Source organism: Salvelinus fontinalis, chromosome 5, assembly GCF_029448725.1.
Source record: "Salvelinus fontinalis isolate EN_2023a chromosome 5, ASM2944872v1, whole genome shotgun sequence".
In the NCBI taxonomy this organism is placed as follows: domain Eukaryota; kingdom Metazoa; phylum Chordata; class Actinopteri; order Salmoniformes; family Salmonidae; genus Salvelinus; species Salvelinus fontinalis.
In genome coordinates, this window is record NC_074669.1 from 10,780,802 (window position 1) to 10,796,388 (window position 15,587).

A 15,587-nucleotide genomic window follows, 5' to 3' on the forward strand; every position below is an offset into this window, starting at 1 on the left:
ACCAGTGTGGAGAAAAAAACCTCTATTGATGCTCATATGTGAGGATGTGTGTGTGTTCATACGCTAAGGCACTCCTACAACCTCAATCAAGCATTTTATACACAGGCAGGAACAGACTCACACATGCATGTGTGTTGGAATACTTTGTGCATTTCATAGGGTAAGGGACTCCTGTACACTCAATCATCTTGTCTTTAACCTATCAATCTGCATTATTTCTTGAAAAGATTTTTGTGCATAACATTCATCCTACACTTAGAATTGCAAATGCATGCATAACTTTTTCCTCTTTTTGTTGTCGTTACTTTTAATTTAATTCAATGATCAAGGCACACACAATATAGTGTTTCATCCTCCAACACAGCACTGATGTGGGTTTGACTGAATACAGGCTTGCAATTTCTGTCCCGCAGTCATATTCATTGCTAATTCAATGTTTTTTCTCCCAAAATAACACAGTGCAGTTCCACATTCATCAAGTTTGGCAGAGATATGAATCCCTTCAAGGTCTGAAGATTGTTAAAAAATCAGCTGAAGCTTTACTAGTTCTGCATGCTTGCCGTGAAAAGCCAGTGAGAATGCCTATTCCCCTGCTCCATATTTCTCCCTAGCCCATTCCTGGAGAAGAAGATAGAATAATTATTCAGATCTGCCTCTCCATCTCAGGTAGGGAGCTGGGAGGAGAGACGCTTGTGGATATATGAAAACTTACCCGACTGAGGTATTGAAATTTTGAGGCAGATCAAGGAAAAGCATGCAAAATAGCTACACATGAGTGGAAAGATGAGAGGAGTGAAGAGTGCTTTTTACGAGTTACTCACGCTGTTTCCATATGGACAGCCAAATGAAAAAGATGTAGGAGTCAACACCTTCTGTTGTACGAATTACTTTTCATGTTCACTTGTTTTTCTAAAATGATACAGCACAGTATGGTCTTAGTTTAAGGACTGGGAAATATTACCAAACTTAGGTAGGGCCTTTGTGCTGAAAGCATGGGCCTTTGTGCTGAAGGGACAGACCAAATTCTTGAAAAAACAGTTAAGTCTTTCTGCCTCTGTATGTGTGTTTACAGGGCCTGTGAAGTCTTTCTGCCTCTGTATGTGTGTTTACAGGGCCTGTGAAGTCTTTCTGCCTCTGTATGTGTGTTTACACGGCCTGTGAAGTCTTTCTGCCTCTGTATGTGTGTTTACAGGGCCTGTGAAGTCTTTCTGCCTCTGTATGTGTGTTTACAGGGCCTGTGAAGTCTTTCTGCCTCTGTATGTGTGTTTACAGGGCCTGTGAAGTCTTTCTGCCTCTGTATGTGTGTTTACAGGGCCTGTGAAGTCTTTCTGCCTCTGTATGTGTGTCTACAGGGCCTGTGAAGTCTTTCTGCCTTTGTATGTGTGTACACAGAGCCTGTGAAGTCTTTCTGCCTCTGTATGTGTGTTTACAGGGCCTGTGAAGTCTTTCTGCCTCTGTATGTGTGTCTACAGGGCCTGTGAAGTCTTTCTGCCTACAATACAGACGGTTGGCCAAGGTTGAATAGTCTACATAGAGTGATTAACTGACTCATTCAGCACCACGAGCATGAAGAAATCCATTTGAAAACCTTAACCTCAACGGAGTCAGAGCATGGGGAGATATGTGAAGTGTTATTTCTTTTTCCCTCTATCTAAGCAAGTCCATCTCGCCACACGCTTTGAAAAGGATGACAACCTTGTAAATGTATGCTGAAGTAACAGGCGAGAGATGAAGATGTACCGGCTTTATCTACTGTAGCCTTTTATCACACCCATTCAAGAGGTACTCTGGTATAGAATTTCAAAAGTACTGGGCCAATGTTAAATTAATCACATTGTTATCTCACAACTCTGAACGTGAGCTGTCTTCGGCTCTGCACGTGTTCCGAGAGAGGGACATAAAATGACTGTATGTTCTGAGCTGAAGAGACAGAGGGACATATAAATGACTGTATGTTCTGAGCTGAAGAGAGAGAGGGACATATAAATGACTGTATGTTCTGAGCTGAAGAGAGAGAGGGACATAAAATGACTGTATGTTCTGAGCTGAAGAGAGAGAGGGACATAAAATGACTGTATGTTCTGAGCTGAAGAGAGAGAGGGACATATAAATGACTGTATGTTCTGAGCTGAAGAGAAAGCGGGACATATAAATGACTGTATGTTCTGAGCTGAAGAGAGAGAGGGACATAAAATGACTGTATGTTCTGAGCTGAAGAGAGAGAGGGACATAAAATGACTGTATGTTCTGAGCTGAAGAGAGAGAGGGACATATACATGACTGTATGTTCTGAGCTGAAGAGAGAGAGGGACATATAAATGACTGTATGTTCTGAACTGAAGAGAGAGAGGGACATAAAATGACTGTATGTTCTGAGCTGAAGAGAGAGAGGGACATATAAATGACTGTATGTTCTGAGCTGAAGAGAGAGAGGGACATATAAATGACTGTATGTTCTGAGCTGAAGAGAGAGAGGGACATAAAATGACTGTATGTTCTGAGCTGAAGAGAGAGAGGGACATAAAATGACTGTATGTTCTGAGCTGAAGAGAGAGAGGGACATATAAATGACTGTATGTTCTGAGCTGAAGAGAGAGAGGGACATATAAATGACTGTATGTTCTGAACTGAAGAGAGAGAGGGACATAAAATGACTGTATGTTCTGAGCTGAAGAGAGAGAGGGACATATAAATGACTGTATGTTCTGAGTTGTATCTGTGAATTATCAGTCTAGCACACGTGATAAAAACACAATAGGAAGAGAATCCTATCTGACAAATAGTTACTTTATGGTGAATTAGCTATGTAGTTCTAAGTAATGAAATGAAGTATGAAACATAATCTTAGCTTAGAAACAATTAAGAACCTCAGAGTTAGATTCTACAGCTTTAAGCTCTATATGTGTAAAATATATGGTGATGTGTGGTTGTGCTGGTGGTGATAAATGCCTGATTTTATTCATCCCATTGATGAAGACGGCAGAGCTGAATCAGAAGTACTGAGCTTTTTCTTATCCGTTTAAAGGCAAAAGACTCCCCATTATTTTTTCATTGGAGTTTGTTAGAGTGAAGAGTCAGACTATTGGTTCTTGAAGTGTTCCTAAAAGTAGTTTTTGACAGCCGTGGGGCTTATTAATCATGGATTCACTCTGAAGCGCTAATCCAAGCCATGGAAGTGACAAATAATAATCAAACCATGAATTACAGACTGAAACAGATCGTGTGGGATCGAAGAAGGATGCCGGATTGGCGCACATTCAAAAAATCTGTTCTAACAAAATGGATATTCGTCAAATCAGCCATGATTGATGTATTGTAAGAGGCCCACAATGTGGTTACTAAAGTCAGATTTTTATATATTTGTCTGTTTTCAATGTAGAACATTTAGAAGTTGTCCTTTTTCAGGTTTAGAAGAAGTAACTGCTAAATGCTAACTCCCATTCGTATGAGCTGGTAGCATAGCTAGCATACAGAAATCAGTGGTGGTAGTCAAAGCTGTTTTTAGCTGTAATGCAGTTGATTGATGATGATGACATAAACATATATTGGGGTTGACATCCATATAAGCATTGTACTCCGATTTTTACCTCAACATAGTGTGAAATATACAAATAAACAATATCCTAATTGTAGGCTAATTTTGATGGGGGAAATTAGGAGATTTGGGATCTTTCCCCCACGCATATTCCATGGCATTTCCATTCTTTTGGTCGAGTTCGATTGACCTCTTTACTGCATGTATAAGCCAACAATTATTGTGATACTGTATGAATACCAATTTGTTTTATTGAACCCGAGACAATACCCATGATAAGAATTGAACACAGAGACTGTGAATCTCTAGTCTAGCTGACAGAGATCTATCTATGGCTACCCTCAAAGAAGACCCATCTTGACAGATGACCAACACTGTGAAAATAGGTAGAACAAGATGAGAGGAGAAACTGGACGAGTCAGGAGAAGAGAAGGAGAGTGGAGAGAGAAGAGCAGAGTTATTTTTTTTTAACTAGGCAAGTCAGTTAAGAACAAATTCTTATTTTTAATGACAGCCTAGGAACAGTGGGTTAACTGCCTTGTTCAGGGGCAGAACGACAGATTTGTACCTTATCAGCTCGGGAATTTGATCTTACAACTTTTCAATTACTAGTTCAATGCTCTAACCACTAGGCTACCTGCCTAGAGTGAAGAGAGAAGAGCAGAGGAGGAGAGTGAAGAGGGGCGGCAGGTAGCCTCGATCTAGGCTGCTAGATCGAATCCCCGAGCTGACAAGGGAAAAATCTGTCGTTCTACCCCTGAACAAGGCGGTTAACCCACTGTTCCTAGGCCGTCATTGTAAGTAAGAACTTGTTCTTAACTGACTTGCCTAGTTAAATAAAGAAGAGGAGAGGGCATTTTATTAGGAGAGGGCATTGTATTAGTGTTTTGGTTAATCATGTCACATGACCTGGATCTTACGCTTTGTTTTAGTAAGCCTTTTCCAGAAATGAGAATTAGACAAACATTTAAAGCAATTTTCTGAGGATGGTGCTGGAGAAGTTGATGAAAAAGTAAGGTCATGTGACATGATTAACCAAAACACAGTATTGGAGAAATGAAGAGGTCAAGGCTGAGAGATGAATAAATGATCAGGTGCTTGAGGAGGAGGAATTGCAGTAATGAATGAGGTGACTGTAGAGGGTATAACGACAATGAAACAGAAACAAAGGAGTGAGACAATAATGGAAATGTAGGGGAAGGTTCCATAATAATCATATGGTAATGTATTGAGGAAGAATGCAAGTTGGAAAAGTGTATGCCACATGATGATGATGAAGATGATGACAGTGATGATGATGATGTGTTGAAAAGGGTCCTTACCATTGAAGTTTACCGCCCTGATGAAGGTCAGTAGCTCCTTGCCGTCAATGTTGGCCATGCGTGGACACAGGCCTGGGTACCCTGAGCAGAGCTCTCGGTGCATTCGGTGTAGGGCGTGGGCCATGGCATATACAGCATCCATCACAAACTGTACCTTCCCCTCCTGTTCGTAGGTTGAGTCACGACCTACCTTCTCCAGTCCTGGACAAGAGGAGAAAAACAGCAAGATAAATGCCACTGTTCAATAGACAGTTCTGTTGTTGACTGTCAAATTCTCCAGTATTCGGCAGTTGTACTGAGTAGGTGTGAATTGAAGAATAAGGCAGTCGATACTTAAGACTCCCACGTTCGTGATCTATTCAATATGAATATCCCTGACTTTTTCACACAGTCCTTGTATGAATGATTACATCTCACAGTTGAATATAACATGTCACAATACATACATCTCACAATATAACTGTCAACCATTTTCACTTTAGGCACATGCAGACAGCACTAGCATTTCAAATAACCTTTTGTATCCTACTGTACGTATGCTTGTAGTTAAGAGGACGTCGGAACCACTGCAAACAAAAATAATTCACCTTTTGATTACATTGATTTCAATTCACATTCCCTACAAGCAGCAGTTATGTAATGTACATGACCCACTGCAGAGCATTATGTTTCAGGTGTCTACTAGTGACTAGAATAGTGAAAAAACAGCCATTGTTATGTTTCTCAAACTTTTCTTCAGATTCCTCTGGCCACAAACAGAGAAAAGCAGTTTAAAGAAAGTGTGTGGTGAACTATCTGGTCGAGCAAGCACTCGTTCAAAGATCTTGACATCTTTGCATTAATAGGCCCTTGTAAATGAAATTCAATGAAATTTGATAGCAGCTCTTGGTGTGACAGATCTGTCTGAAAGGGAGGCATTTGGCCCAGCAGGAAAGACTGATTACTTGTCTGTAGACCCAGCATGATTGGAGCATGACTTGCACAGTTCATACTCAAATTGAAAGATGTTGCTGCTCAGTAGTCACGTTTGTAGGTAAGGGCCAGTATTTCCTTGTCATAAGAAAACTATGTGACATGTCAGATGTGAAGAAATATTCAAATGTACATTTGATCACGACTACCTGACAGCAAGGTGTGGGGCAGTTGTTCAGTTTACTAAACATTCTGTATCAGACAAATAGGGTTTGGACAAAGTCCATAGTTTCCATAACTGGTTTGATGTGCTATAACTTAATTATGTGGGAAACTTTGTTTTGTAGGAAACTTAGTTCTATATGAATCAGTATGCACATACTGAACTTGCACTGTCCACGTTTGCTAATCATTAGTTTGCCTTGAGGGAATTACTCCAGAACCCCTGAATCATTAGTACTGATCTACAAGTATGAGCAATTCGAGACATCTGCAAATTACACTGGAAAATGAAAAAGTCTACATAATATATCACACTGCTGCTCTAAAGAATGGGTCTCACATTAAAAAAACTATGAAAGATGATTTCACATTACACAAGAGGGGTAAATAACTTGGAACTTCATAAAACAGAATCCCCATCGTACAGCACCAGCAAAACGAACTTCATAAAACAGAATCCCCATCGTACAGCACCAGCAAAACAAACTTCATAAAACAGAATCCCCATCGTACAGCACCAGCAAAACGAACTTCATAAAACAGAATCCCCATCGTACAGCACCAGCAAAACGAACTTCATAAAACAGAATCCCCATCGTACAGCACCAGCAAAACGAACTTCATAAAACAGAATCCCCATCGTACAGCACCAGCAAAACGAACTTCATAAAACAGAATCCCCATCGTACAGCACCAGCAAAACGAACTTCATAAAATAGAATCCCCATCGTACAGCACCAGCAAAACAAACTTCATAAAACAGAATCCCCATCGTACAGCACCAGCAAAACAAACTTCATAAAACAGAATCCACATCGTACAGCACCAGCAAAACAAACTTCATAAAACAGAATCCCCATCGTACAGCACCAGCAAAACGAACTTCATAAAACAGAATCTCCATCGTACAGCACCAGCAAAACGAACTTCATAAAACAGAATCCCCATCGTACAGCACCAGCAAAACGAACTTCATAAAACAGAATCTCCATCGTACAGCACCAGCAAAACAAACTTCATAAAACAGAATCCCCATCGTACAGCACCAGCAAAACGAACTTCATAAAACAGAATCCCCATCGTACAGCACCAGCAAAACGTAAGATTTATTCTAGGACACAGTTCACTAGACGAAGAGAAAACCCTCACAGGGTGTATTTGCCTCTGTGTGTTTGCTAACGAGGCTAGCTGATGGTACACAGGAGATGAAATCCCTTTATCATATTGAATAATGTGCGGCAATACACAGACAACTTAATCACGGGTTCTGGCGTTTCAATTAAACATCACTTACAAGGACACATTTAATTCCCTCTCAACATGACTGACTAGTTTCTGTTTCCCATTTTCTCTCATGCACAGGGGGGCATCACTATGTTTCAAATAGATTAGAAAATTAGATAAATGACAAACTAATTACAGAGATAGTCTTGTGTGATGAGATTAATCGAGGAAAAGACCAACAACTCCGACGTCAAGGCATTTACGACACGTCTGGTCTGACAAGCCTGAACATTACATGAATAGCTTATCGTTATACTCCCCATTGTTTATTGCTAACGTCAGAAATCTGTCAACGCGGCAATAATAATGATATGCTTCTAAGTCTGGCCTTGTCCTGCAGGATTTCTCTTTGTTATAGAATACACAGACAAACTAAGCAGACAAAATTGTACGCAATATGCCTAGCCGTCATTAATATGCACTAATCTCAACTCAAAAGTATAGAATTCTAGTCATGTACTTCTCATTACTAGAAATGAAACCAACTGCATCCCCACCTACTGTAGGTATATAGGCATATCTTGGATATAATTGACCAACTAGCCAGGTTGGGAAGAAACTTGAATTGATAAAACAGTGAAGCTGAGTGAGATAGCACCTAAACCTGGCAGAAGGTGGAGTCAAAGGGTTGCAGCCATGCTCAGTCTGTGGCAAATCAATCGATGAGACAGCAGCCTACCAAACAGGCTAAATGGCTATCCACACCAAGGCACACTAACACTAACTATAACGAGAGCTATTATTATCAATTATACATAACTATAAAACGTCAGCGAGCATCCACGCTAGAGGAAAGTTTATCATGTATTGTTCTACAGTAGCCTACATCTGTCAATCAACTGATCAAAGCATACTACTGCACACTGTAGGGATATTAATAAGGTGGTAATATAGACCATTCAGTGCTTCAGGGTGTGTTCAATGTCATAGTGACAACTGGCAATAATATTTCAATGTACAATTGAAGTTGGAAGTTTACATACACCTTAGCCAAATACATTTAAACTCAGTTTTTCACAATTCCTGACATTTAATCCGAGTAAAAATGCCCTTTTTTAGGTCAGGTAGGATCACCACTTTATTTTAAGAATGTGAAATGTCAGAATAAATAGTAGAGTGAATGATTTATTTCAGCTTTTATTTCTTTCATCACATTCCCAGTGGGTCACAAGTTTACATACACTCAATTAATACTGGGTAGCATTGCCTTTAAATTGTTTAACTTGGGTCAAATGTTTCAGGTAGCCTTCCACAAGCTTCCCACAATAAGTTGGGTGAATTTTGGCCCATTCCACCTGACAGAGCTGGTGTAACTGAGTCAAGTTTGTAGACCTCCTTGCTCGCACATGCTTTTTCAGTTATGCCCACAAATGTTCTATGGGATTGAGGTCAGGGCTTTGTGATGGCCACTCCAGTACCTTTGGAAGTACTGGAAGTATGCTTGTTCTTCAGCTTGCAAGCCTCCCCTTTTTCCTCCAAACACAACGATGGTCATTATGACCAAACAGTTCTATTTTTGTTTCATCAGACCAGAGGACATTTCTCCAAAAAGTATAATCTTTGCAAACCGTAGTCTGGCATTTTTATGGCGGTTAAGGAGCAGTGGCTTCTTCCTTGATGAGCGGCTTTTCAGGTTATCTTCTTATGGCTGCAAGGGGCAGTATTGAGTAGCCTGATAAAATGTGTCCATTTCAAACGGCCTCGTACTCAATTCTTGCTCGTACAATATGCATATTATTATTACTATTGGATAGAAAACACTCTCTAGTTTCTAAAACCGTTTGAATTATTTCTCTGAGTGAAACAGAACTCATTCTGCAGCACTTTTCCTGACCAGGAAGTTCAAAGTCTGAAATCGATGCTCTGTTCAACTTCATGCCTATACATGGGCAATGAACGTAAGAGTCTACATACACTTCATACACCTTCCTCTGGGTGTCAAGAAGGCTGTGAGAGAAGAAATGAGGTGATTATCTCGATCTGGAATGGAATAAATCCTCTTGGAATGACGTGTACCCCATTTCCGGTACTCTGAAGAACGCAATTTGGACAGTGGGGTTGCCTTTTGTTTTGCTGACGTTATAGGCGACTATTATTTCCGGCTTTGATTTTATTTGATACATGAAACCATATCATCGTAAAGTATGTTTTTTCAATATAGTTTCATCAGATTATTGAAATTTTTTCGGGAATTTTGCCATGTTCCGTTCTCTTCCGTTTGTTTAAATGGAGAGATCCGTGCAACCCGGCTAGCGCGCTTGCTAAATGGAGAGAGAAAGTTGCCATTCTGAATCCAAACAACGACTCATCTGGACAAAGGACACCTTGTTCAACATTCTGATGAAAGATCAGCAAAAGTAAGACCCAATTTATGATGTTATTTCATATATCTGTCGTAGTCGCCGGCGCCCAAGTGTTTCTGGCTATTGTGCTAAGCTAAGATAATGCTACATTTTGTTTTCGCTGTAAAACACTTAATAAATCGGAAATATTGTCTGGCATCACAAGATGCCTGTCTTTCATTTGCTGTACACTATGTATTTTTCAGAAATGTTTTATGATGAGTAATTAGGTATTTGACGTTGGTGTCTGTAAATATTATGGCTGCTTTCGGTGCAATTTCTGAATGTAGCTGCAATGTAAACTATGATTTATACCTGAAATATGCAAATGTTTTGAAAAAAAACATATGCTATACAATAAATATGTTATCAGACTGTCATCTGATGAGGTTGTTTCTTGGTTAGTGGCTATTTATATCTTTATTTGGCCGAATTTGTGATAGCTACTGATGGAGTCAAAAACTGATGGAGTAATAAAAGTGGAGTCTTTTGCTAACGTGGTTAGCTAATAGATTTACATATTTTGTCTTCCCTGTAAAACATTTGACATGTTGGCTGGATTCACGAGATGTGTACCTTTCATATGCTGTATTGGACTTGTTAATGTGTGAAAGTTAAATATAAAAAAAAAAAATCTTTTGAATTTCGCGCCCTGCACTTGAAGTGGCTGTTGTCATAAATGTACCAACTTCGGGCTTGCACGCCAAGCAGGTTATGTCGATATAGGACTAGTTCTACTGTGGATATAGATACTTTTGTATCTGTTTCCTCCAGCATCTTCACAAGGTCCTTTGCTCTTGTTCTGTGATTGATTTGCACTTTTCGCACCAAAGTACGTTCATCTCTAGGAGACAGAACGCGTCTCCTTCCTGAGCGGTATGATGGCTGCGTGGTCCCATGGTGTTTATACTTGCGTAATATTGTTTTGTACAGATGACTGTGGTACCTGAAGGCATTTGGAAATTACTCCCAAGAATGAACCAGACTTGTGGAGGTCTACACATTTTTTTCAGAGATGTTGGCTGATTTCTTTAGATTTCCCCAAGATGTCAAGCAAAGAGGCACTGAGTTTGAAGGTAGGCCTTGAAATATATGCACAGGTACACCTCCAATTGACTCAAATTATGTCAATTAGCCCATCAGAAACTTCTAAAGCCATGACATCATTTTCTGTAATTTTCCAAGCTGTTTAAATGCACAGTCAACTTAGTGTATGTAAACTTCTGACCCACTGGAATTGTGATACAGTGAATTATAAGTGAAATAATCTGTCTGTAAACAATTGTTGGAGAAATTATCTGTGTCATGCACAAAGTAGATTTCCGAACTAACTTGCCAAAACTCTAGTTTGTTAACAAGAAATATGTGGAGGGGTTGAAAAACGGGTTTTAATGACTCTAACCTAAGTGTTTGCAAACTTGCCTTACCCTGTCCCTGGTCTGCAAACTATTGTTTAGGCTGTAAAATGTAGGCTATTTTGAATAAAAGCTCAAACGTCCTGTTTTGAATGCATGTTTCATGTCGAAATAACTGTATACAGCCTAGACCTGATTATGCAACCATTCTGATAAGTTATGGGTCTATTCTCGACAGTTTACAAGGTCCAGAAAGGTATTAACAGGACTCTCATTTGCTGTATTCTGCCAGGATGTATCAGCGTTAACAGATGCCAAAGGAAAATATGGGCTTCTTCAGACACTGAGATGTTCTCTCTGTCATGGATCATCAGTCTCCCAAGTCGTCCTATAATTAATATGCTGCCATTATTCTCACATGCCCAGTTATTTAGGAAAACTTCCCTCCTCTCCCCTTCGAGAGGCTTTTCCTCACGTACCTAGAACCTAGAACACTTCAATCAAACTAGTTTTTGATTGGTTGTTGACGTTGTATTGTTGGGGGGAAAGGGAAAACGTTGCTCTGAAAGTGATCCCAACAATAACTTCCGTTATCATTCTCCACATAGTGTGGACGCTGCTGTTCACTTGAATAGAACAACTTTTATTTTTGTAGTGTTCTAGCTATCGTTATAATTATTGTCCTTGTTGTGGATGGTCCTTAAGGCAGTGTTCAGCTTTTACTCAAAGAAATGTCTTCATTTTTCCTGATTAAGGTTGATTATCTGTTGAGGTTAGAGTCATTATGAGTGAGCAGAGCAGCCACTGTGAGTAAGCACACAGACTATAATTAAAAAACATTTGTTGTGAGAAATGGAAAACTATTGAGCACAAAGCGGGGGCCTACACCTCAACTGGCCTCTCTATCTAATGCAAAATGACAAAGTTGTCCTGAAACAATGTAATGAAGATAACACATCACTGCTCATCACTGAGCATTGTCCCTGGGTTGTGGAGCAACTTTTAAGATGATGTGAAGTTCAATCATTGCCACAGTCATTCACTTTCAAAATATCTGGTCAGGATTTACTGGTAGCTAGTACACGCAAGGCAACGAAATGTTGCATGAAATAGATGTTTCAGTTTTCCTTCTCTGGGTCAGAATGGAGAATGTGTCCTTGTGTCCTGAATGATTTGACTGAGAAACTAGGAGTTTATTATGATCTACTAATAATGGACATACAAATTTGGTCTAATCATTGAGAGAGGGGTCCAATTACAGAGCAGCCCATATGGCATGGCTGAGTGACACGGTTAAGTTCTGATAAATCCTTCCATTCACATGGGCTATGCTAATGCCGTTCTGTTTTCCCTCATTAAGAAATGTAATATTTTAAAAAGGCTTTAAACTAACAAATGTGCAATTACACGCTGGCCTAGACATTTTCGCTGCCACACACGTGTGTCTATTTGACATGTGTCTATTTGTCATGTGTCAATTTGACATGTGTTTATTTGACATGTGTATATTTGACATGTGTATATTTGACATGTGTCTATTTGAACTACAGCAGCCAACTATGACAGCTGAGAAGGAAGATGGGAGTTGATTGGGGTTTTCCTCTGCATAGCTAATTTATACATTTCCAATTAACAATATATGCATATCAGGCAGGGCATTTGCATAGCCGGGTCAGATCACCCATTTTTTGGCAATGAGGAAGTAGCCCTAAGGAATTTGGCAGGACACTGGCACGACACTAAGCGTCTGTCCCCTAATAAATATCCTCAAACTACCGGCACAAGTTATTTTCCGCTCTTATCTGGGTTCATTGTTTTTACGACTGCACTCTGTCCAAGATGTTGGGGCTAGATCAGAGATGTCCACTGCAGACGATCCATTTCCACAACTGACCGTCTTACTTTACTGAGTGCCTATACAAGACCTAGAAAACATGTCAATGCAAGGGTATCCATTCCAAAGCCTTAAAAGCCCTATCATTCTGTCCAATCCACCGAATGTAGACTGTTAATATCCAGTATAAGGCAGGCTGACCAGGACTATCTCCTCTAAGATATTGGCATGTGGCAGAACCTCTAAACATCACTACAGCTCCTATGCTCTTCACTATTATAAACTATTTCGCTCCTGCTTCGCCATCACTTTCAAAGGAGAATGTCAAAGCGGGCCTTTGATACTAATGGCAACCTTGGGAAGATGTTTGGCGGAAGATAACAGAGCCATTTAAGACTTTGAAGAAAACCCTGAACGAAAAATGTGTCCTTTCCAAAAAGTGCTGTGCTCTTAGCCTCCATCTCCAGCCCCCAAAAGAAGGCGACTCCTCCCCTGACTTTCAGTCTGCTTTCAAATCAAGAAGCCAGGGCATTAGAGAGGGAAGAGTTTTGTCAAAATCGCGTTTGATCGGGATATGTTTGGAATCAAGCACATGAGAGTGCAAAAGATGTATCATCAAATGGGCAGGATGAAATGGATGCCAAGATTAAGCTTTCATGTGACTCCAAACCTCTTTCAGGGAATTTGTAAAGTATTATGTACCTTTGAATCTTTGAAGGGGAATTGAACAGTAGCAACCGTTTTGAAAAGAGGAGACAAATGGGTTACTTTCCTCAGCTGAGGTAAAGTGCAAGAAAGCAGAAGTCTGTAATCAAATATTTATAATCTAAGTCAAATTGACATCAGCCTGCTCACTTTGTCTTAGGGCAGTCTGCACTGATTCAGGTCCTGTAGGTTGAACCTCTTACCAGTCTTGTTCATGGTTATTTTTCTATGCTTACTCCTATTGGTTAAAATACAAAATGAGAGTGTGTAAGTATACTGCAAAAAGTAACTCGTACTTTTTGGGGAAATTAAGAAGTGATTGTGCCGTGAACATTTAAAGTTCAAGTGTGTCTGTTGCATGATAGGGAAAGTGAAACTGAAAGATGTGATACAGCTGTGGCCGAAAACAAGGTAAAATACTCCATGGCATTGTTATCCCCTCTCTCCACTGGGATTCTCTGCCTCTAACCCTATTACAGGGGCTGAGTCACTGGCTTACTGGTGCTCTTTCATGCCGTCCCTAGGAGGGGTGCGTCACTTGAGTGGGTTGAGTTACTGACGTGATCTTCCTGTCTGGGTTGGCGCCCCCCCTTGGTTTGTGCTGTGGTGGAGATCTTTGTGGGCTATACTCGGCCTTGTCTCAGGATTGTAAGTTGGTGGTTGAAGATATCCCTCTAGTGGTGCGGGGGCTGTGCTTTGGCAAAGTGGGTGGGGTTATATCATTCCTGTTTGGCCATGTCCGGGGGTATCATCGGATGGGGCCACAGTGTCTCCTGACCCCTCCTGTCTCAGCCTCCAGTATTTATGCTGCAGTAGTTTATGTGTCGGGGGGCTAGGGTCAGTTGGTTATATCTGGAGTACTTCTCCTGTCTTATCCAGTATCCTGTGTGAATTTAAGTATGCTCCCTCTAATTTTCTCCTTCTCTCTTTCTTTCTCTCTCTCGGAGAACCTGAGCCCTAGGACCATACGTCAGGACTACCGGGCATGATGACTCCTTGCTGTCCCCAGTCCACCTGGCCTTGCTGCTGTTCCAGTTTCAACTGTTCTGCCTGCGGTTATGGAACCCCTACCTGTCCCAGACCTGCTGCTATCAACTCTTAATGATCGGCTATGAAAAGCCACTGACATTTATTCCTGATTATTATTTGACCATGCTTGTCACTTATGAACATTTTGAACATCTTGGCCATGTTCTGTTATAATCTCCACCCGGCACAGCCAGAAGAGGACTGGCCACCCCTCATAGCCTGGTTCCTCTCTAGGTTTCTTCCTAGGTTTTGGCCTTTCTAGGGAGTTTTTCCTAGCCACTGTGCTTCTACACCTGCATTGCTTGCTGTTTGGGGTTTTAGGCTGGGTTTCTGTACAGCACTTTGATATATTAGCTGATGCACGAAGGGCTATATAAAATAAACTTGATTTGATTTGATTTGTCATGACAATCGTGTTGTACACTTGTTACTGTAAATAGTAAGCCTACCTGTATTTATGGCAATATTTAGTTGTTTATTTTGACTACGTGCTCATTACTAGCCAGGGGAAAAGATTATGACATTCACAGTAGTCATAAAGTTGGGGAAGAGGAGAAAAACTATCTTCAGAAATTGCATTGATTTCCTCATTCAGTTTCATTTGCTTGGGTGGGTGGTAGGAGGGTATAATTAAGTTATTGGATTGCTTTTAAAAAAGGGACACACTTATCTGGTGGGAAATGAGGTGCTTAGATGTACAGACTGTAAACATGTCTACAGCTCAACAGAGTAACACTGACAATATCACCTAGGGCGCACAAATGGCATGATGGAATGCAGACACTGTACCCTCTGACCTCGGGTCGTTGTGTCTAAGATATTTAATTATCTTAATAAATTACAATTAATGACTGTGGCCCCTCAAGACCACCCCCATAGAGCCATAGAGCATGTTCAAATTTTTCTCAAGTGATTCTCTCAGTGAAACAACATCCCTGTCCCAGACAACTGGTCAAGAAATAGAAGGGTAACACCCAAACCAGACTGGCCACGTTGTGTGAGTACGCATTGCAAAGGCTACCAAGCACAGACTAGTAACATAATAGA

At 40.5% G+C, this 15,587-nt stretch overlaps 1 protein-coding gene across 1 annotated transcript in view; it reads right to left on the reverse strand.

Moving 5' to 3' along the window:
* grm8b (glutamate receptor, metabotropic 8b) overlaps positions 1–15,587 on the reverse strand; it is a 214,148-nt gene that overhangs the window by 23,312 nt on the left and 175,249 nt on the right. Inside the window, exon 7 of the mRNA XM_055922410.1 lies at positions 4,858–5,058. Coding sequence (XP_055778385.1) covers positions 4,858–5,058 — 201 coding nt within the window. The remainder of the gene's footprint in view (positions 1–4,857; positions 5,059–15,587) is intronic.